This window comes from Cebus imitator, unplaced genomic scaffold (assembly GCF_001604975.1).
Source record: "Cebus imitator isolate Cc_AM_T3 unplaced genomic scaffold, Cebus_imitator-1.0 Scaffold251, whole genome shotgun sequence".
Lineage (NCBI taxonomy): Eukaryota > Metazoa > Chordata > Mammalia > Primates > Cebidae > Cebus > Cebus imitator.
This window is the reverse complement of record NW_016107566.1, coordinates 2,577,878-2,602,134: the sequence shown is the minus strand read 5'-3', so window position 1 is coordinate 2,602,134 and position 24,257 is coordinate 2,577,878. Positions and strand designations below refer to the sequence as shown.

Sequence of the window (24,257 nt, the reverse complement as noted above, 5' to 3'; positions counted from 1 at the left end):
TAAATGAAAAAAAAAAAAAGAGATTTGTAATACTATGGCAGTGGCAGTGGTACATAAGCAAGCCTAAACAATATATAAAAAGTATTCTCCCTTTTGACAATGTTTTTCTTTTTTGACTATTTTTCTTAAACTTGAGAATATCAATTTTAAATACATACAAGCTTCTGCACTATGGTTCTGCAACCATACAAAAAACTAATTTTCAGTGAAGAGTTTGACAATTATAATCAAGAAACAATCATATTCCTCAGGAGATCATTCTCTTTTATTTCTGATTCTCAGGAAACTACTACTCTTCCAGTAAATATTATTTGGGGCACAAAGTTATCATCTACTGAAATCTACTGCTGCAAGGCTAACTTAACAGTAAAAAACAGAAAGTAGGAAAACACTATTGTGATATTATGTCTCTTCCTTTATAATGTCAAATATTTAGTTAGCATATCTTTTTATGCTTTTGCAAAGCTTTTCATAATTATCCTTCAAACACTTTAAAGAAAATTACTTTTTGAAAAGCATGAAGTTAAAAGAGAGAGTGGTCACAAATATCTCTTAAAGATGCCTTTTGTCTTTCATGAGTGATAATGACAAATTTCCAGATTGGTGAGCATAAAGCTATGTCAACACATGACCCATCTGAAATCCCGCTGATTTTACTAACTCCCTACCTCTCTCCCTCAAAAACATTATCATGTAGACTTCACCAAAGATGCAGGGACACTTTATTATAAACTGGTTTAATTAACATATCCTGTAACTTATACAAAAAAATTTTTATTTCAAATGAGAATCAAGTCATTACAAAAACAATAAATTAATAAAACAGGGTTATGAACACTATAGTAAATCAAAACCAAATTTTCCTGTGGTTAAGTAATGCTTAAAAAGTTAAATGTAGAAAGATTTTACAGGGCACAAGTTTCAAGAAAGTTATGACTTTATAAAATTGAGACAAAATTTATTTCATATACTTACCACTAATGTTGAGTTTGAAATAAATAAACCTATAAATAATCTACAGCATTTCCTACTATCATATTCTACACTGTTTAAAGTAGTTTTAAACTTACCCAAATGAAGTAATGTAAACTGGGCTGCCAGTTCCTTTGCATCTTCTAAGGTAGTACAGAGTTTATCTGGCATGAAGTAACTCTGGGATCCATTTGCAATAGCAGGAATAACTATCTTATATACCAAGAGTACTTTCCCATCTTGACTTGTTGTTGAATATAAATAATATTCTGGTGGTGCCCAATTATTTTTGTTGCAATAATAATCTAAATGCATTACTGCAGAATTAAAATGACTGGATTTTAAAGAATACATACTAATTGGAGTAAGCTTGGTTCCAGGATAAAAAGGGTAAGTGCATCTTTCAACTTCAGGTGGACTTGGGCTATGCTGACCATTGAGACGAGCAGGAAGAGTTGGCAGCTTGCCTAGAGTTTTTGGGTGGCTCTCTTCTTTGTTAGCAAACACAATCAGATTTTCAGAACTGGGACTAATCTGACCATTAAGATGCTGTCTCCAAGTGTTTTCTTTGTTTACTGGTTTAGCTAGTGTTACCTCAATACTTGCTCCATCAATGAATTTTCCATTCATAACAGACATGGCAGCCACTGCATCTTCTCGGTTGAAAAAGTGAACAAAAGCATAATCTCTAAGTTTCTTTACTCGTTCAACTGCACCAGGCTTAAATTTATTGAATTCTGCTTTAATTGTTTCCTCTGTAGTTGAGATCATTAAATTTCTTACATAGAGAACTTTAACTCTCTGCATAGTTTCCTCATCCACCTCTTTCTCGGGGTCAGCCCAATCTACCTGAATGGTATGGCCCCATAGTTGAAATGTTCCTGTAAAAAAAAATTAATTTGAAGAGAATTAAAACAAAAAATAAAGTTAAAGATGTTCAGTAAAATTGTTTCCCCAGAGAAGCAGAAACTCAACTACAATCAATAAATTTGGTTAAGCATTTGTTTTCTACTCATACAAAAGTTTTTACTGACGCCAACAACTAAAATGTATGATGTAATTTAAGAGTGAATAAAACAAATACACTTCAAAGGTAGATCTTTATCGGAAGAATTAAGTGTTGCCCTTAGGGTTTTTATTCAACAACAATTAACAGTTCAAAGTGTATACATTCAGTAAATATATCATAAAGAGGACTGATTTTATAGGAACAATTTCTTGTATTTTAGAATTATGCGATTTTACTTCATTTCTTAATTATTCCTCTAAGTGGCATTATATATTTTGATAATATTGATCCATGGGATACTATCATATCTCCATATTTGTAGTAAGGTTAACACTGGAAAATAACTTTTAAAATAATCCATTTACCTGGAATTAGTTTCCTCCTTGCCATAGCAGCAGCTCTGTGAGATTCATATTCCACAAATGCAAAACCACGATTTTTGGTCTTATCAGTTGCACTTGGATAAACAATGACATCTACAACTCCTTCTGTAACTTTCTTCATTTCATCTAAAATTTCTTCTTTCTTCTTTTCCTTGGGAATAGCTCCAATAAATAATCTGCAATTATCCAAGCTTACACACACACCGATAAACTTCCCTGGTCGAATCTCATAATTATTAAGAATTCTAATGGCTAACTGGGCTTCTTCTTTTGTAGTATACATCACAAAAGCATAACCTCGATTTTCACCACTAAATTCCATCATAAGTCGAAATTCATATATCTTCCCAGCTCTTTCAAATACAGGAACTAACTCATCTTCATACATATCACGAGGTATTTTTCCTACAAAAACTTCACAGCCTCTAGGTGGGGGGGGACCTTCCCAACCTGAAAAACAAAAATGAATAGACACATAAATTCTAATCAGGTATTTATATTCACCTTTCAATCATTTACTCATTCAACAAATTTGCTGTGTTATGTGCCACTCAGAATTCTAGGTCTTGGGCATACAACAGTGGATAAAATAAAGCCCCTTCCCATATGAAGCTAATATTCAATAGAAAAGGGAGATAGTAAGTGAGTAATAAGTGCTACGAAGAAAATCAAGGAATTGGTCAAGCAAATCTCTGGGTATATGAGATTTAAGCAGGGCCCTGAATAGATTGAGGGAGTGAGCCCTGAGGATTATCTGGATAAAGCGCATTCAGAAAGAGAAAAAGCAAGTACTTTATATGTCAGAGTGACATAGATTATGGAAGCTTGTACAGCTAACGTGTACTTGAGAAAGGAAGAAAGTGGTAAGTGCTGAAGCCACTGAGGTAACCAGAAGCCATATTTTCATTTTAAGTGTGATACATTGGTGGATTTTTGAGCAAAGAAAATACTGGCCATTGGTAGAAAGGTGAAACATTCTATTTGCCTGTTTCCTTTGGTTTTCTAGTTTAAACACCACTCACCTACTCACTGATGTTTCAAATTCTTCCACAGATGATCTCCTCTTTAACAACTAGATCTCCTCTTTAACATCTAGATCTCCTCTTTAACACCCTTTTCCCCACATTCCTAATCCTGATTTCTTTCCCAACCTAGCCCAGCTTCTTTCTCAACTGCTTCTAAGACCAAGAGCAGGGCTGAAAAAATGCAAGGGTAAGTTATAATTAACATTGATAATCTAACTCTCCTCAACAGTGAAAACAATTGTCTTAAAGCAGTTATAAGGAGAGAGCTATTGTTTGGAATACTTGTGGGGATACACATCTAATCTACATAATGTGGTTAAAGATTAAATTTAAAAGACTGTAAACAAATCCACACCTGGAGGAGGACCACCAAATTTCCTTTGTCCATTTTCCTGAACCATGTTATAACCAGTCTTTTCCATCAAAGCAAGTAATGCTGCTTCATTCTGAGTACCAGTTCGAACTTTACTGCATCCGTTTGTTCCATCAGTATTTTCTTCATTCATGGTTACAGTTCCTAAGATAAAGTTTAATAATACTGTTTAAGTTTATGACAGAATACCAAGAATCTACAAAGCATTTCTTTGGGTTGCACAAAAACACAGTTGTGGCTGGCATGTTTAATTAGCCTTCACTGTCCTCTGAGGTTCTGCCCCAAGGCTCTTCCCTAGTGGAAATTTGGAAACTTCACTGATCAATTATGCGGCACTTTTAAGCTGTAAGAAAGGGACGCAAACAATAAAAAAGAAAAAGGAACAAAGAATGGGAAAACAAAAGTACGTGAAAGAGCAGAAAAAGCAAAGCAAACAGAATAAGAGCAAAATATAAGCCATCAATGAATGTATCTGCCAATCTACATAGCCCAAAGTTTAAATCATTTTATCATACAGAAATTTTCTGTGACTTACACTTGTCAGATACACATAGCCTAATGCTAAACTGCTCACTGTCAGCGATCCTCAAGAGCTTCGCCAGTTACCAGAAATTGAACAGATGGCTGGAATAAGTAAACAGTGCATCAAATCAACCCTGTTCCTATCTACTAGAAGTTCTTACCAGAGAGAACAGGGAACACAACCACTTATCATCTGAGCAGAAACAGGAGCTACTGTGAATTCCAGTTGGCAGCAACTTAAAGTTATGTCAACAGATGAGCAGGAGCTAGGGTAGAAGAGCTGAGATCTATATTGACCACATATATAAAAATGTATTTTAATTTTTAAAAAATGAACTTAATTAGCATATCCTTTAGGGGTTTTTTCCGCCTAAAAAAACCAAGGCTTTGATTTATTCTGTCTCTCAGTTAATTTTATATCTCTCTCATTTAGTGTTACCATGAATAGATGCAAACATTAAAATTCACAGAATGGAGAGTACATGGGGAAAGCTATTTTGACTTTCAATAGATCCTTCAATATTATAAATAAAAAACAAGTCATCATAGCATAACATTTTTAAAGTATGAAATTTTGAGTCACAGCCCTTTCATTTCAGACTTCCAAGTTGTACAATTGGGCAATTTATTCAATTTCTTTACATCTTAGTCTCTTCATTTGAAAATGGGGTAGCAACACAAGTTACCACAAGGCTGCTGCTAAAATTTATGGAAACTATGTATGTAAAAGGCTTGTTGAGTTTCCCTAAGAGTCAAATAAAGGTTAGTTCTGATAAATACTAGAAAGCAGTGCTTCCTAATTTTTTGTGCACCTACACTGCTATCACAGGCATCACTTGTTTTCTTTCAGAAACATCTTTCATTTTCTCAAAGGTTGAGGCGCACATGTGATATGGTAGATACACACCTAGGGAGGAGTACAAGCATCTTTACTGTAAATTCTGTCACGAGGGTGGAAGTGGAAAGGATGTCTACAAAGAATCACTGCTCTAAGGCAAATGAAACCGTCACTGAGTTATCCTCAATAGTACTTGGTATAGCAGAAGCTCTGGAGACAGACTGTCTGTATTCATATCCTTTCTTTTCACTTACTACCTATATAATTTTATGTTAGTTACTTAGCTCCTCTATACCTCAATTTCTTCATCTGCAATATGCAGATAATGCCTATCTCAGAGATTTTATGAATTACAAATCAGTTAACTGGTATAAAAAAATCCTCTAGGAGTCCTTTTTTTGGCTTAGACAATACAAATATTTACCAATACCAATTTTTATGCATACATTGGATCTCTTCAAATCATTAAACATCTGCAAATAACTATGGCTTTGAAAACAACTGTTCAGTTTATCTTTAGAGTAACTGGCTTCAAAATAAAGCTGTCAAACAAGATAAAAACAGGCTGAGAATACTGATCATAAGAGGTTCTATTTACTTAATAGGTCTATTAGAAATGCCAGGACACTTCGTTATCTCTAATCTCTAAGCTAGTGGAAGCTACTTACCACTGCTAAAAGAAAATTACTCTTTCCATATAAGCAATAGAAGAAACTGAGGCTTAGAGAGAGAAACCATACTACCCTCTCAAGATCACAGAGCTGGAAAGTGGCATAGACAGAATTCAAACCCAGGCTCTCTTGATCACAAATATCCCTTCCGAGAAAAAAATTTGGCATATCTTCTGTTAAAACTTTACCTGAAAGTCTCCTAAAGAACAGGAAGCCCAAGTTAGCTTTTATGCAAATGGAATATTCAGAAATGATAAGTTGTCATTGCTAAATTTGGTAGCCTTTAAGTCCTTCCTAGTTTTAAAGTATCTGAATTTTTGCTCTAGAATAGTGACTCTTTGGTGACATCCTTTCTACTCCCATCCTCATCACAAACTCCACTGCAGAAACACTAATACTCTTTTCTGAGTGGTAATGAATATAACTACAAAAACATCCTATCATACATACCATACACACACAGTCTTTTTACAGTTTATAGCTGCTTCCAAGCAATTTTTATATTACATCCAATGTAATAATTCTGGGGGGAAAAAACAAGGCAAGAAAGTAGATCATAAACTCACAGAGTTTCTAATTCACTTCCCTAAACCTAGTATCTCTAAGTCCAGTTTTCTTTCCTAAGCTGACTCATTTATCAAACTGCCTGATGAACCTAAGTGTTGAAAATGAGATATTCATAAGGCATCTCAAATTCAACATATGAAAAACTGAATACCATTTAATCTTCTAAACCTGTTCCTTTCTGTTGTACATCATTTCAATGATTCATCGATTCAACCAACAAATGGCACCCAACAAACATATTTTCTCTCTTCCAAACTCTTACAACGAGAAATCCAAGTGTTATCCCAGAGTCCTTTAATGCACAGCTCATCAGTCACTAAGACTTGAAGATTTTATCAAATATTTATTTATTTCACTTTTTGAGACAGAGTCTCACTTTGTCACCCAGGCTAAAGTGCAGTGGTGTGAAGCTGGCTCCTGCAGCCTTGACCTCCTGTGATTTTCCCACCACAAGTGTTTCTCCCACCTCAGTCCTCCAAGTAGATTGGACTATAGGCTACAGGCACACACCACCACGCCCAGCTAATTTTTGTATTTATTTTGTGTATGTGTAGAGACTGCATTTCACCATGTTGCCCAGGCTGGTCTCAAACTCCTGAGCTCAAGCTATCCACTCACCTAGGCCTCCCAAAGCGCTGGGGTTATAGGTGTGATCCACTGCACCTGGCCCTAAATATTTCTTGAAATCAGTCTATTTCTGTCCATCCCTACAGCCTGTTCTCAGACAATTATTTCTTACTTCAATTAGTGCTAGGTTCCTAAATATTGTTCCAACTTTTAATTTTGTTCCTCTCAATCAAAATCTCTATAATGCTGTCAAGGTGAAACAAAATATATATCTGCTTATCTTAAACTTCTATTTCAAATCAAAAATAAGGAAGAAAATGACTAAATTATTAATGTTAAAATCAGGAAGATCCTTCTAAAAAGTAAGTTTAAAAGCCTCAAAGGCACCTGAGAGTTTGAGGCTGCAGTGAGCCGTGATTGTATACTACTACTCTCTGGACTGGGCAACAGGGCAACATCCTGTCTGAAATAAACAAATGCCTGAAAAAAAATTAATAGATTTTTTTTTAACTACATAAAAAATACTTTAGAAGGCAAAAATACCTCAAAACCAAGTCAAAAAATTACACAGAAAAATGATCTGTAACACAACATAAAGAGCTAATTTCCTTAAAACAAAAAGAACAACATAGTGTTGTAGTTAACTGCAGACTCAGGTTCAAGACTAACTAAAAAAATCTGAATCCTGGTTCTTCCTTCTACTAAGCTATGACCTTGGACAAATTATTTAGCCTCTCAAATGCCTATGTTTACTTTCTATAATAAGTAGATAATAGTTTCTATCTCAGGGTAGAAGGATTCAGAGGATTCAAAATAAAGGTTTTAAAATAGGTCTTTGCATATAAGCACTATAAACGTATTTTATATTATTAATATCTAATAAAACAGTAAGAAAAAAAACTTGCACATCAGGGCCTGCAAACTCAAAATTCATTCATTTGTTCAACAAATACGCACTATTCCTTCTGTCTGGAATATTATTAGTAAATATAAAGCCAAAATTTCTCCCCTGCGTAGTTTACACTCTAATGGGGAAAATAACAGATGATTAAAAAAAATAAGCAAATAATATATGAGGAAGTAAGAATGCTTTGGGAAAAAAGGAACAGGAATAGAGCACATGGGTCAGTGGGATGTTGACAAGGGAAGAGAACATGCAAATTTAAACAGGAAAGCCAATGCAAACTTCACCAAAACAGTCACCCCTGCAGCTATCTGGGAAGAACATCCCATACAAATGGAGAAACCAAGACAAAGGCCTTAGTGTAAAGGCGTGTTTGGCATGTACAAGGTATACCTTGTAAGTCAGGTAGCTTCTTAAAAACTTTAGCTTTTATTCTGAGTTAAATGAGGAACTACTACAGATTTTGAGCATTCGAGTAATAGGTTCTTTCATTTTAAAAAAATCATCTGGCTGTTACACGGTGAAGTCACTAGAAGGGCAAGGGTAGAAGCAGGGAGATCACTTAGATGATTACTACTAAAATCCAGGCAAGAGATAATGGTGGCATGGGCCAGAGAGGTTGAGGTGGAAGGGATGAGTGGTCTAATTTGAGATATATTTTGAAGTACATCCAATAGAATTTTCTGACATACTGGATAAAGACTGTGAGATAAACAGGCAAGTAAAGGATGATTCCACAGTTCTGGCCTAAGCAACAAGGACAGAGATGAAGAAGAGTGAGTAGAACTGGTTTTCAGGGTAAGATCAGAGTTCAGTTTTAGGTATTTTAAATTTGAATATCAAACAATCAACTCAAATGCTTTTACAAGACTCTGGCAAGAAATGTTAAGAGGTCGAGATATTAGACCATAAGAAATGGAATGGACTGTGCTCCTAGAAAGTCCAATGCACCGTCTGAAAAGGGCAGTGGCTACTCAACTCCAGCAAACTAATACAAGAGAACCCAGCTTGCCCAGTTATACCAAATTTTCCAATTTTTCAAAATCTCTCAATATTTAAAAGCTAAAAATTAATTCAATTGCAAAACAGTAACAAAACTGTACAGACCAAACAAAACACCTGCAGACTTCCTATGGTTCAAACTCTGGACTGCATGAGGGCAGAGACCACTTCTGTCTTGTACTTGTACTTTCCCTAGTACCCACCATAGTCTGTGGCACACAGAAGGTACTCAATAATTATCTGCTGGGAAGTCCACAGAAAACTCAAGAAAAACTTAAGACTTCATACACTGCTAGCACATATGCATTACTAAAATTATCCTTTTAGAGGGCAATTTGATGATAGTTACCAAAATGTAAAATGCACATATACTTCATAATTACTAACAATCTAACCTACAGATATCTGCAAAAGTATACAAAGATATAAGCATAAGAATGCTCACTGAAACACTGTTAGGTAGAAATGATAGTCTAGAGAATACCTAGCTGCTCTTCAGTAGAGGACTGAATAAAAAATCAGGGTACAACTACACAAGCAATGTTATGCAGCTGTTAAAGAATGCCATAGATTTGCATGTACTGATATAAAACATATTCAAGAAATATGTGAGAAAGAGCAAGTAGGAGAATAATACGTTTACTTTCATATGAACTGTGTATGTGTTGTTAAAAGATACACATGTACATATTCATAGTTGGCTGTGTAGGAATATATAAATGTTAATTTACAAGGAACTTTACTGGTAGTTATATGTAAGGAAGAATAAGGAGTCAAGTAACCTTTACTTCTCACTTTTCTGTGATTATCAAGAGCATGTGATACTCAATTAAAATTAAAAAGCACTTTCAGGGGTTTCCCAGTTCCTTAAAAACAAAATTTAAACTCTTCAGAAAGCCATAAGGATCTCTTCAGCATCTGTCCCTCCAGCTTCATTTCTTATTATATGCCAACAATGCTGACCTATTTGCAAATTCTCAAATATGCCAAGTGCTCACATATGTTCCTTTACATAGATTGTTCCCACAGTCCTCTACTCTCTTGGCCTTTCCTACTTCTAATATTCTCCAGGAAAAACTTTTTTGACTCTCCCTCTCAACTCTAAATCGAGTATTCCTTTATATGTACTTATATCACAGATCCATTTCAGAGTGTTGTGACTGTCAATTCCCTCCATCTGCCTCCCACTACCAGACATTGAGAAGGGTCTAGCCTTTCATTTCTGAATCCCAACCACCATGCAGACTCCCTGGCATATGATGAATGTTCATTCAATGAATGAGACAGGGAAGGAGAGACACCATGATTTAACTAAAAATAATGGAACTGTGTGAGAGAAGACCTGAATTCCAGTTCTTGGTCAGGAGATCTTTGGCAAACACTTTACAACTCTGACCTTTACTTTCCTAAACTATGAAATTCTGTTTTATGTTTATTTCTACATTTAATGATTTGGGACTGAATACCACATATAATGACAGGTACTTTATATACATTATCTTATTTATTCTTTATAGTAATCCTGTAAGTATTTTTCTTTTTCATTTGAAAAATACATAAACCGAGACTAAGAAAGAAAGTCACAGCGCTAACAAATTGGTTAAGGTAAATATGGTACTCAAATCAGAAATCTGCCCAAATCCTGGTCTCCTAACCTTACCGTCATTTTAGATATTTAAAATCCACATCTCTGAAAAGCTGTGTGATTACTTGAGGTCATATAACTTACAAATAGCAACACAAGTACCTAAATCCAGATTTTTTTCACAATTGTTTTTATGTTATAACATCAAATCAATTATTCATACCTTCTTTGAAAAACTATTGCATGCTTTTAAAACAACCCAGACACTGTATTAACTTAGATGGAAAATTACAGCAACAAAACTTTTTGGAAAACCCCTAATAAAAATAATTTTAGATTTATAATAGATCTTAAAAATTATCTAATTCAACTACCCACCTGGTATGGGTATCTCTTCATAATATTGTCACAAAGCAGGTATCCATCTTATTTTTAATTTTTTTTTTTAATTATACTTTAAGTTCTGGGGTACATGTGCAGATCATGCAGGATTGTTACATAGGTATACATATGCCATGGTGGTTTGCTGCATCCATCCCCTCATTTATTTTTGATTCTTACAAAGAACTTATCCTCTAGAGCAACTAAACTTTGAATAATTCTTTAAGAAAGTTATTTCTTATAATATATCATAATCTCTTTCCTGGTAACTTTCACAAATCAATCATGATTTTAACCTTCTGGCCAAAGTGAACCTGCCTCTTTCATATAATTGCATTTGAAAGATGATTCACTTCCAAGTACCTAAAACTACAGGCACGCATCACCACACCCAGCTAATTATTACAGAGATGGGGTTTCAACATGTTGCTCAGACTGGTCTCGAACTCTTGTGCTGGAATTACAAGCGTTGAGTCACAGCACCTGACCTCATTACCAGTTATTTTAATCCAATATTTCCTAAACTGGCATCCCTTAAAACATTGTTCCAGAGGTGATTAACCAGTCTCCAAAATGTGTTCCATGTCTAAACCCATCTGAGAAATCACTATACAACCCTCTTAAAAGTATCACAATGATCATCTGCATTACTTAAGGCCATGAAAAGTTTCCGTTAAAAAGAACTTTCCAGCTTTAACTCAAGTGTTTCAGCATGATACCTTAATTGTTCTTGTCATATATATTAAGTTTCTACAGAACCATGGGAAAATGCTACTTAACTGTTTCTTATATGATATAGTTTATGTTCTCTCATTACCCTGTCCCATTTTCCTTCAAAAGTGTGGTGGCCAGAATTGAAAACTCTACCAGTACGGAGAAGCAGCACAACTACACAGCTGTATGCTATTGCTGGTTGAAATTTAGCATGCTGTCACCGAAAACCTCAAATCTGCCCTGCCCTATATCAAGTTACCAGATTTTAAAATCAACTTAATTTCATCTTATCAGATTCAACCTGCCAGTTCTTCCTACCTCCCCTCTGATCTTTTACTCACTTGTCCCATCCATGAAATGGCTAACTTCCCCCCCTTTTCAAAGATAAAACTTTTCATATTAGCAAGAGCTATTTGTCCAAATATAAACAGAAAACATCTTAAAACTTCCCTAGTCTGACCAGTGAGTAATAACAGGATTCTGTCATAATTGTAATATCACACAATATTTACCCATCAATACAATTTGGGCCCTGAGAATTTGTTTTAAGATGCATCTACATTTGAAAAATGGGTATACGAGATTTCTAAAGAAACTCATTTTGCTTTTTTAAAAAATTTAACCTGAGGGGGTGCCCCATTCCTGAAGGTACTGCAATACCAGATCAATGTGTGGAGTAGATGGAGCAAGCTCCTATTCCATCTCCCTGCTCCAAAAATCCATTTAATATTTTTGTCCTCAGATACAGGATATATCAGATATTAAGCTGGTAAGAACACATACTATACTTGATCTTGGCCAAAAGGCAGAGAAGCAATAGAAACTCACTTACTAAAAAATAATAAAGCTATGCCATAAAGATCTATCTCCAGAGAAGGAAAAAAAGCTATTCAGCTTACCCTCAATTCTTCCTTTCTTGTTCATTTCAACATTAAGTACTATCTCATCTTTCTTTATCTTGTTTGTAGGTTCTTATAATTTACTAACTTCAGGCATTTTTTTATCTCCTGAGATGGAGTCTTGCTCTGTCACTCAGACTGGAGTGCAGTGGCATGATCTTGTGTCACTGCAACCTCCACTTCCCAGGTTCAAGTGATTCTCCTGTCTCAGCCTCCCAAGTAGCTGGGACTACAGGTATACGCCACCATGCCCAGCTAATTTTTGTATTTTAATGTTGGCCAGGCTGGTCTTGAACTCCTGACCTAGTGATCCGCCTGCCTGGGCTCCCAAAGTGCTGAGATTACTGGCATGAGCCACCACACCAGGCCTATTGTGTTTTTTTAACTGAAGATTTCAGATGAGTATCTTTACACATTTACTAAATGGCAGAAATAGAAAGTAGAAAATAATTTTTATCAAGGGAAAAGTCTTATGTCTGTATTATCGAATGTGTATCTTACACTATATTTCATGGACAGATTTATGTGACACCAAATGCAATAAATAAAACATGTACTATTAATAGATTCGGATAAAAGAAATGTTATTTTTTTCTAATCAGAACCAATAATAAGATAAGGATTGGCTGGGTGCAGTGGCTCACCCTTGTAATCGCAGCACTTTGGGAGGCTGAGGCAGGCAGATTGCCTGAGGTCAGGAGTTCGAGACCAGTCTGGCCAGCATGGTGAAACCCTGTTTCTACAAAAAATACAAAAAAAAATTAGCCAGGTATGGTGGCATGTTCCTGTAATCATTGTAATCACAGCTACTCAGGAGGCTGAGGCAGGGGAATTGCTTGAACCAGGGAAGTGGAAGTTACAGTGAGCCGGGATTGGGCCACTGCATTCCAGAGCGAGACTCTGTCTCAAAGGAAAAAAAAAGGTAAGGATTGAGCAACCAACTTTCAGCCTTTTGTCTTTTAAAAAAGTCAATGTTTTTCTATCACCCTTCGTTTAAAATTAGGAGCATTTTAAATGATACAACTACTCTTCTCAGCTTAATATCGTTTTACTCTAGGTTTTGCCATTACTGAAGATTTTGTAACAAGAAAATATTAGAACTTCAAGTGGGCCTTAGATGACCTTCAATACTGTAGATAAGAAAACCAAAAGCAAACACGTCAAAGAGTACTGCTTAAGGTCACAGAATTAGTAATTGAAAAGACCAAGGGGCCAAACCATGGAGTGTCATGTCACCTCAGAAATTTGTAACTCTCAACTCTCTTCCATAATTTAGTTGAAGGTTTCAATGGCCTCAACATCCCACAGGACATCATACTGGCCCACTACACACTAAAGATCTTGTTGATACAATCAATGTGAATAGGAAATTGTGAGATTTATATTTTTTAAACATGCTACAGGGAAAAGTGAAAGAAAAAACAAGAACCTAGTTAAGGCTGTTGCAAAAGTAATCGCTGTTTTTGCCATTAATAGCCATCTTTATGTCTATAAAAATGCAAACAAATTTTATTAACAATGCAAACAAATTTTCAAAGTAATGTCAAAAACTGCGATTACTTTTGCACAAGCCTTAGTATGGTACCTTACATATGCTACTTACTGGTTATAGAAGCAATAAATATGCTCCCATTTTATCCAAAATGTAGAATTTAACTTAATAAACAAGACTTTTTTTTTTTTTTTTTTAACTGCAATTCATAGCTAGTTCCAAATGGCTGATTTCTGCAATCCAGCACACCCCTGCAACTGCTTTACAGACCTATTTTTTGGGTTAATTCATGTCTCTAAAGTTCTATTTTTAAAGAAATTATCTAGAGTCTTATATTGAAATAACAAGCCAGTCAATACACATTAAAGGCTCCTTTTACTAGAGAATGACTGGAAACATATGCCGGACTTTGTATATCTCAAGAAATCTCAATCAAAATATTATAGAAGCTTGAAACTACAGAAGTAAAAGACACACTGAAGAGTCGCCAATCGTACTCTCTTTAGAAAAAACAAAAGTGTTATCTCAAGCCCTCCAAAACAAAATGTATGCACATGCATAATTCACAATCAAGATAAAAGTTCAAAATTACTTAACTTTAACATATTAACAAAAGTATATTTCTAAAAGAGGCAAAATTCAAGAATAGCCAGCGAAATATAATCAAATCTAAAACAAGCATACAATACATTCATTCTAAAATACTCCAGAATCAATCAGAGTGTTACCTAAATATCCAAGGAAGCACACCTGTCCTAAACATTAGGGCAAAACAGACATACCAGTTGTCCTCTTGTCACTTTCAGATGTGGAGCCACATTCCAAAGTATTCTAAAAATTTGTTTCCTTACCATGCTAAGCCAAAGAATTCAAGAGAAAGAGGGATCCTGAGTAGGAGAATGACAAAAATGGTTTTGCAAACAAAGTAGAACTGAGAAATTAAAAGTTGTGCCATATTTAACTCTACCTTTTAGATATATATATTTTTTTCCCTAAATTTTAGACTTTCAAAGATTCCTTTCTAGCTCACTTTCAAAAAAAAAATAGAAGAAAGGAAAAAACCTCTCTGAAGTATGAAGCAAAAGGCCAAGAGGATAGCAAATCACAGGATATTCAAGTTAACAATCTGAATCAAGCCTTTAAAGTGCTAACTATACCTCCTTTAATTTCGACCACCTTAATATTTATTAAAAATGTATTTTTAAATTTGTACTGCCTTTCAAAAATAGTATATTAATGAAAAAATGAGAATCACAATTTTAGCAAAATATTAATGAAAATTGTTTAAAGGAACTGTGTCACCTGTATTGAAACTACTTGAATTGAAACTTCATCTTCCAAGTTACTGTAAAAATTTAACAAGTTGTTAAGTGAACATTATATAATCTTAACGTGGATTTTAAAAACTCAATGTAGTAATGAAAAATAATCTTTAAGAATATCAAAATGTGCCCTTATGAAGGCCCATTAGATCTTTATGACATTCCTTGAATTATATAGTACTAAACTACTGATTTGTTAGCTCAGTTGTCATTGAGTATGGTACATAGAAAGCATGGTTGCCAGATCAATGGAGGTTTTTTGGTTTGTTTTTAAGCAGCAATTCACTTTAATGACAGGCTGCACTACAGCCAACATGGTTGGAAAATGAGAAGAGTTAATCAAAAGTGTGTGAATATGGAAGTCTAAAATTATTTCAAAGTGTATAGATGGATCAGTTCAATTCGATTTTAAGTTGTTTTTATTAAAGAATGACGGCATATTTTATTGCTAGAAGTTAAATATATAACGGATAAAAGTTTTAATATTAGGTTTAAATTTAGAATAACTTAAAAATTGAACTACTTAAAAAAAACTGTAACAAATACTTTAAAAATTTTTTGCTTTAAACACAAAGGTGTATATGCTCTTTTAAGTCAGGATAAAGATATCTACACATTCTTGTAGACCTTACACAAGGTCTTTCGTCTGTTATTTGAAATCTGAACACAGAAATCACATTTTCTTTATTTTCTTGCCTCCTCAGCCATCAGGCAGTAAAATGAGAATATTCCGCATTAATATGCAAATTTGGACAATTTTTACAGCAATTACTTGATTTGTATTCACAAGCTCTACTTAAAAGGACCTGTCTTCCTTCTCCCAACAATAAAATAACATCCTTAAACCTGAGGCTTAATTTCAGTCCATAAACTGGGTTTGTTCTCATTATTACTAATTCTTATTTCATGATATATCCATAACGCATATATTTTAAGTATTGATAAGTATTACAACATTTGGCAAAAATTTCAAGTCCACTACTCCAACCTCTTAAGTGAAAATTAGCAATCAAAGCAGTGCCTTAAGCAGAAAGCATTCATATTTATCGACTGCAGCACTAACAGTCATCTTTATGTCTATAAAGGTGCAAACAAATTTTATTAACAATGCAAACAGATGAAAACAAAGTTTAAAGCAGAATGTTTTAAATGTGTGCCCTGAAAGCAAGTCTATCATTAGCCCGAAAAGAGATTCAATTCTGAGAAGATCCAAATGGAAGTCTGTCAAACTGTATACATTATGGCGATTCTTGAAAGGAAAATAGGTTCCCATTATTCAAATAAGCAAAATTCTACCAACACTTCAACATGTTCTTTAAATGTTATTCTCCTTATACACGCGACATATCCTGCTTCCTGGTTATAACGCCATTCTCAAGTACAAAATCGGACCAATTTTCAAGAGAAGCCAAGACTTAAAAAGCTCCGCGGTGGCTCACGCCTGTAATCCCAGCACTTTGAGAGGCCAAAACGGGTGGATCATGAGGTCAAGAGATAGAGACCATTCTGGTCAACATGGTGAAAACCCATTTCTACTAAAAATACAAAAATTAGCTGGGCGTGGAGGCGCGAGCCTGTAGTCCCAGCTACTTGGGAGGCTGAGGCAAGAAAACGGCTTGAACCCGGGAGGTGGAGGTTGCAGTGAGCCGAGATTATGCCACTGCACTCCAGCCTGGTGACAGACCGAAACTGTCTCAAAAATAATAATAAATATATATATATATATATATATCTCAAATATCAGATCCTGCCAATATTGCCTTTGATATTTGCCTATATTAGGATTACCATATAATATAAAGGTTACGGGGAATTTAAGACTGTAAAGACAGTTAAAGCTTAAAGAACTTAAATTTGCGAAAATTTGGTGCCCAAATAAAAAAAGGAGCTTCGCAACATCTCACATATCAACGCCAGGATTAAATCCCGTGCCTCCTGACTCCAAGTTCTGTGGTCTTTCCAGTACCCTCAAAGAAACACTGTTAAATTAGTGGTTTAAAAACTACCAGATGTCAGGAAACAAAGGTAGTGCCACGGCGTGTGCTGCCGGCGTGTCGGGGTAGAGGCGAGATTCTTTACCGCCCCCCCTCCCCTACCCTGCACACCCGCGGCCTCCCACTGCCCACAGCCTAGCACATAGGAGGCACTCGGGGAAGAGACAGAAAGGAGACAAAGGCAGAGAAGAGTTCGAGGCTCAGCCCGGCTAGAACTCCACGAAACCGACAAGGAGTTCGCTAAGGCTCACCCAGCATGAATTCAATTCTGAAACAACTAGACTGCTGAATCTCGCACAGCCGTCGGGACGCTCCAGGCAGCGTCTCAAAGCCTCCGGGGGACGCGCGGCCCAACAACGGCCAGGCGGCTGCCCGGGCCTGCAGCGGACGCCGGCAGGAGCGTGTCAGGAAAAGAACACGGAAGGCAGCACAGATGGGAAGCGGCCGGAAGGCGGCGGGGAGAGCGGAAATAAGGCGGAGAGCGCAGGGCGCCGCGGCGCGGTAGAAGCGCCAGACGCCACGACGAGACTGGCCGCTAGGCCCGCACCACGCGGCGCCTGTGTGACGGCGAGGGCGCGGTCTGACCAGATGCTGCCGGGGCGGGAAGCCGCGTCTCGGACACCCTCCCACTGCTCGACGGGGCTGGGAAAGGACGAGGGGTGAACCCCGCAGACACCGTCTCCAGACCCCACTGAGTGTTCGGAGTGAGAGTAAGCCGGGCACGGTCTCCAGCCGTTAGCAGCGGTTTGGTAGTGACCCTGTTTCCCCTTTTCCCTCCTCACCCCGTCGGGTCTCCAAATGTTGGTCCTAAATCTCAGGGACCAACGACCACAAACCGCCGCCACCGTTTCGGGGACCAGTCGGTCAGAGCGGGGGTCGCCGAAGGGGGAAGGGAGCCCACCGGCAGCTCGCGCCTGCCCTCGTGCCTCCACTCGTTTCCCAGCGCGCGCCGCGCGCGGTGGCCTGAACTGCCCCACGAGGAGTGGTCCTCGACCAATCAGGGATCAGCTTCGGGGCGGGGCGAGGAGGGGCTAAAGTTTAAATGAGGCTCTGGGGCGAGTAAAAGTGCTTGGAGTGACAGGCATTTTGAGCAATTGGGGTGAAGAGAGCTATTTTTAGGGTGTGAGTGGGCACGGAATGATAACGGTCCTGTGTACTTTGTTTAGGTGTTTGAAGACAAGGGCTATAATGTGAAATTCTGTACTTAGGGGAAAATATAGAAACATCGTAATGGTTCTTTTTCTTGTTTGATGTCATTTTCATGTCTTAAACTGCTAGTTGGACGCAAAACAACCGCATATATCCGGTGGACCTTTGAAATTAAGGGCTGGAGATAGGTGGGTAATAAAGCTAAAAGATGGATTTGCAAATAGACTGGAAGTATAAAGTATAAGTGGTTTAAATGTCTAAGAGAATGGTTTAAATTAGGAGACCTAGTGATAGGCCTAATCAGCTTGCAGACATTTGGCAGTGGCGAACTGCCGAACTAGGTTCTATGCTTGTGTAAAACCAGCTTTTACAGACAGGGTTGTGAAAGGTTGGTTGAGGCACTTTAGTACACCTGGCCATGAAGGATGTGTGAGACAAAGCAGTTTCTTAGGAATGATGTTTCTCTCTTAACACTCCATTGGTGGCATCTTCCCTAGATGATTCCAGCTGTGACAGTCCAACTTGTCAATCGTCACTGCAGTGGAAGCTGAGAGAGACTCCCTCTTGGTGCCCAGGAGGGCACTTTGCTTGCATTTCTCAAATGCAGGAAATAAGGAGTCCATAGAACTCTAAGGGGAAGGAGGAATGTCATTATGATCCATAATGCAGTCTGGTTTTAAATTACGCATCAGATTTTTCTAATGAGTCATTGTATCTCTCTTAATTTGTATTGATCAGCTTGTATGCAGTCGATGTCCCAGAAATCACTGGCCTTTTATGTTTTACCAGCTTTTATTTATTCCACTCCAATTCTGATTCTTAATAAATTAGATACATTTCTCTCAACCTGTGTCTTAACACTACTGAATTTACTAAACCCTTCTGACTAAAAAAAGAAGAAAGGCCAAAAAAGCAATCTTGTTCTGTTGTCAGAATAATTTATTCAAATGTAAACTTTTGAAACATCTACAATCTGTAATTCTGGTTTTCATTAAGACTGTCCTATGGCCCTACGTATGTGGGGCAGGCTAACCAGACTGAATTAGAACTTTCTCTCTGTTCAGTCTTGTAGTTATGTGTAACCCAAATAGAGATCTTTAATTCTATGTATAAATATAAGATAGAGTAAGTCTTATTATGTGTTTAGTGGGACAAGGATTGAGTGGTTTATAGATCAATTAGTTGGAGGTTCAAGGGGTAAAAAGGGGAGCGATCAGTGGAATGACTATAAGAGGTAAATTCAGAATGATTGTTTTAAGAACAAATAGCAATGGCATAAAATTACATAAAAATTTTACACAGCTTTTTTTTTTTAGTCATTTACTAAATGTAGCAGTTACATATATTTTATAGTTTATAGGTGTAGAAAAGCCTTATATATATGTTACATGCATAATAGTGTAATGTAAACAACAAACACTGGAATTAGAGTCAGAAAACCTATATGAAAATTTCAGCTCTTCTCTTGCCTGGTTGTACATAGCCTTAGTCAACTCTCATAACTTCTCTGAGCTTGTTTCTACGGTTGTAAAGTGAATAGAAAACCAGTTCTCTTACAGGTGTGGAGGATAACAGGAAACAGCAGGTAAAAATACTAAGTTCTGTACTAGCCACTTCATTGTTGGGATGAGGTTTTTAGTATCTCTTGAATTGTTTGTTTACAATAATTTTAGAAATATAAAAAGTAAAACATACTTTCTCACATCCCAGAATGGACTGTTATTAACATATGGTCATATTTGCCTTAATTATTTTTTATTTTAAAAAATTGTGTAGATCACATATGATAAAGTTAGACTCTACCTTTGGCCACCATTCCTAATCCTATTCACTCCCTTTGCCCATTGATTGGTTCATTTACTCAACATGTATTTACAGTGTGCCTACTATGTGCTAGAGGACCTACTGTGTGCTCAGCACTGTGCTGGTTGCTAGGGTGGGATTTATGGTGATCAAGACAGACAAAAATTCTTATCATTTTACTCTAGCTACACTGATATCCTGAGTGTTTCTGACTATACCAGGCACAGTTCTGTTTTGGAGCTAGTATTTTTACTATTCTAAGATCCTGGAATGTGCTTCCTCCATATAGCCAAGTAGATGGCTATTTCACCGTTTTTAAGGCTTTATTCAAATTTCACTTCCTCAGTAAGACCTTCCATGGCCATATTATATTAGTTACATCCTTCTTCTGCGTCACACACACAAAGCCTATCTCTGCATTATTTTTCTCCAGTGCTTCTTACATCTAAGTCTCTATTTATCTTATTATTATCTGTCTCCCCTATTAAAAATGGGACCCAAGAAGGCAGAGATTTTTGTCTATTTTGCTTATCACTTTATCTCCAGTACCGAGTACAATGCCCTCAATAATTATTTGTCAAATGAATGAATGAATGAAAAATTAGAGCAGCTTATTTTCTTCCCAAATTTTAATGCTTGAAGTAATCTAATGAAAGTTTAATTCCTATGTGATTTTCCAGATTACTAATACATAGATGTCATCTCCATTTTTCTGATTCTACTGAAAAGTTAGAATATTTACTTTCAAAATAGGAGTGGAATGACATTTATAATATCTAGAGTTCAGAGAAGTCTTGGCTAAAGTATGTTGAAATTGTTGGGCATGTGACGCTAAAATTAGATTTTAGGCAGCCTATGCTGCTTTCATTCATTTATCCCTTGATGGAAATTATGATGAAGCATAAATTCCTGCAGATCTCAAAGGAAGTTTTCCAGCCAGCCTTCTTTTTAGCCTCTGGAAGTATTCTTAGCTGGCACAGAGGACTTCATCCTCTTCATCACTGGAAGAGTGGTTCAAGGGCATGTTTAACATTGCTCAACAAATATTTATCTAAAACTTTCTGATTTCTAAGCATGATATCAAGCCTACTGAGTTGTACTTCACAATATTTTTTGAGTCAAAGTGATAAGGCGGAAATATAGTGGGCGTTGGAATGAGACAGTTCAAATGCTGGCAGTGTAACTTTGGACATGAATTAGGACATGAATTATTTAGCTTCCCAAGTCTCCACTTTTACACCAGTTACTTTTTTTTTTTAGCAATATTGTCTATCTTGTCTGTTTGTTGTCTGGAATAAGTAAGATAACTGTGTCAGTCAGGATGGGCTGGGTTATACTGCAATAGTAAACAGCCCCACAAATCCCAGCTTAAAACAACAAGGTATATTTCTCTCTGGAGCTATAGTATCTGTAGCTCTGATCCCAAGCAGTCATCCTTCAGCTCTTTACTCAGGAATCGAGACTGATAGGGCATCACTAGTTGTTACATTGCAGGTTACCATGGCAGAGGAAAAGGAGACTCTGAAGATCCCACATGGACAAGTCAGTGCTAGGTTCTAAAATAGCAAGCCTTTTTCAGGTATAGGCTGATACAGGTGATGGTCAATTTCAGATTCACCATATCTTCTAAGAAGCTGGTTGGTACAGAGTACTCCTCTTCCTCATGCAGGTTACCTTCTGGAACAGTTCAGCATGTCCAGGGCCCTTAGGCTTACATGTACCCATGTGCCTGCCCCTTTCTGGCATGGAACCTGAGAATGGACAGTCACAGTCTGGTGGATGATCAGCCTATCTTTGATCAACTTCCAGATCCGCTGGCTAGAGTTGGCATTGGCTGGGTGGTTGGTTTCACTGGGATCCTACCAGGCCTTTTTGTCATGGCAGAGGATGCTGGAGGCAAGCCTCTTTGGTTGCCTGAGCAATAGACATAACTGTGACCACAGTACCCAAAGAAAATAACATACCTGATTTTTAAAAATTGCATTATCTTTTAGGTGAAAGAGCATCAAGCAGATGCTCCTGGGACATATCCACAAGCTGAAGGCAGAGGAGGCCTGGCCTGCAAGAAGCCCTGACTGACCAGATAGGCCCCCAGGGTTAAGACCAAGAATGTACAGGAGTGCCCTGAGGAGCTGCTTCAGGCCAAGGAGGAGATAACCCAGACTCTATCCAAGCAGGAAGAGATAAGACATGAAGGTCCCCCTCTCTTATGTAAGCATAGTAGTTGATGTGGTGTGGCTCTGTGTCCCCACCCAAATCTCATTTCAAGTTGTAATGCCTGTGAGTGGAGGGAGGGTCCTGGTGGCAGGTGATTGGGTCATGGGAGTGGTTTCCCCCATGCTGTTCTGATGATAGTAAGGGAGGCTTCACAAGATCTCATGGTTTAAAAGTGGCAGTTTCTCCTGGGCTCTCTCTTTTTCCTGCCACCTTGTGAAGAAGTTGCTTTCTTCCCCTTCATCTTCTGCCATGATTATAAGTTTCCTGAGGCCTCCCCAGCTATAGGGAACTGTGAGTCAATTAAACCTATTTTCTTTATAAATTACCCAGTTTCAGGTAGCATCTTTATAGCAATGTGAAAATGGGCTAATACAGTGGTCTAGGGAATTATATCAATCAGTCACTCAGTAAAACAAGACTTCATCTGCCATAGGAAAAAAGTTACCTTTGTAATTAGGCAAAGAAATAAATGTGTTAGATTTAGTTTTAATAAGGCATGTGTTAGTTATGTACCATTTGTCATGTCTGAACTCAAACTTCTATGATATGTATGCACAACATTAAAAAAAAAAAAAAACCTAGATATTGTATAGGCTGAGAACTAGAATGACCATGAGGTGTGGGGGATCAGCTTCTCACCTGTGGGGTGGACACTGCCGAGTAAAGCTAAATAAGAAGTCACTCAGTAAAGATTTAATACTAGATTTCTCTTTACAGTAGAAACTTACGTCACTAATTCAAATTAAAAGGAGGAATAGGGATTTTATCTTGAGAAAAAAATTCAAATATTATATATGTCCAGACTAACAATAAGCATTTATTGTTTTATACAGAAATTTGAGCAATAAATTCTGACCACAACTTCTTTGGAGAACAGATTTATTGACTACATAAGAGTGATTTACAGTTAGTATACCTGCAAATAAGTGGGTATAAATAAATGACTGCTTTAGAAGTATTTGGATCCTTAAAATGATTATCTAAAGTATTTTAAATATTCTCTCTTGTACCCTTGGGCATGCTACTAATTTTCTTAAATTCTTACAGAATTAAACCTCGGTCCATCCCTGTCAGCAATGTCACAAAATACAAATTCTTGAGATATGAATTAATGAGACTTTAGATATATCAGTACATAATTTAAAGCCACTATGTTACTAGTCTGTAATAGTGACAAGGAATAAACAAATTGAGTGCGTGGCCAATTGTTAACTCATACTGAAGTTGCCAATTTGCATATTATGAAGAATAAAGGAAGTAGGAATTTAACGCAATGGGAGAAGATACTGCATGTGTTCTTTTATTTTTTTCCCTTTCCCACCTCCTATGATAGATTTATTATTTTTCTGCTGATATGAAAATAATATATTCTATTTGACTAACTCACTACAGCCCATACCTATCAACATTTGTGTTTTCTTTCTGATTTAGACAGGGATTTCAGAAGTCTCTCAGCTCTCTCTTTTCTTCCCTGCTTCCCCAACCAAACTATACACGCCTGCTTTTTTGCTGTTATGTGGAATTTTAGTTTCAGATCATCATCACACACATATACACATACAAACACTTTTTTTCTTACAAATTATTTAAATTATTTACTCACCCCTTATTCCCATATGACTGCCTAGATTTATTTCTCTTAGAATATTTTTTCCAATAGTCTTTTCAAAATTGGGCTTTGAATACAAACTTTCTGAGCCTTGAATGTCTGACATCATCATATTTCTTGCTCCATCATTTTTAGATATTGGTTTTCCTGGGTATAAAATTCTTTTTACATCAGCACCTTGAAATAGTATTTCATTATCCTCTCACCTTCAGTGTTATTATGGACGAGTCTGAGGTCAACCTAATCTTTTTCTTTTGAA

General features: G+C 36.8%; 1 protein-coding gene and 1 non-coding gene across 4 annotated transcripts in view; both read right to left on the bottom strand.

Moving 5' to 3' along the window:
- Nucleotides 1-18,161, bottom strand: part of RBM46 (RNA binding motif protein 46) — a 60,157-nt gene extending 41,996 nt beyond the window's left edge. The window contains exons 1-4 of one of the 3 annotated variants that reach the window (XM_017498796.2): nt 18,003-18,161; nt 3,745-3,906; nt 2,347-2,814; nt 1,071-1,853 (exon numbers count right to left, since the gene is read on the bottom strand). In XM_017498796.2, coding sequence (XP_017354285.1) covers nt 1,071-1,853; nt 2,347-2,814; nt 3,745-3,895 — 1,402 coding nt within the window. In that variant the 5' untranslated portion in view covers nt 3,896-3,906; nt 18,003-18,161. Of the gene's footprint in view, nt 1-1,070; nt 1,854-2,346; nt 2,815-3,744; nt 3,907-17,767; nt 17,927-18,002 lie in introns of those variants that run through there. The other 2 variants (XM_037727967.1, XM_037727968.1) reach the window with 2 other exon arrangements.
- LOC119467006 lies at nt 12,140-12,331 on the bottom strand. The gene has a single exon (XR_005195520.1). It is a non-coding gene; the product is annotated as a U2 spliceosomal RNA (small nuclear RNA).
- Nucleotides 18,162-24,257: the final 6,096 nt, after the last annotated feature.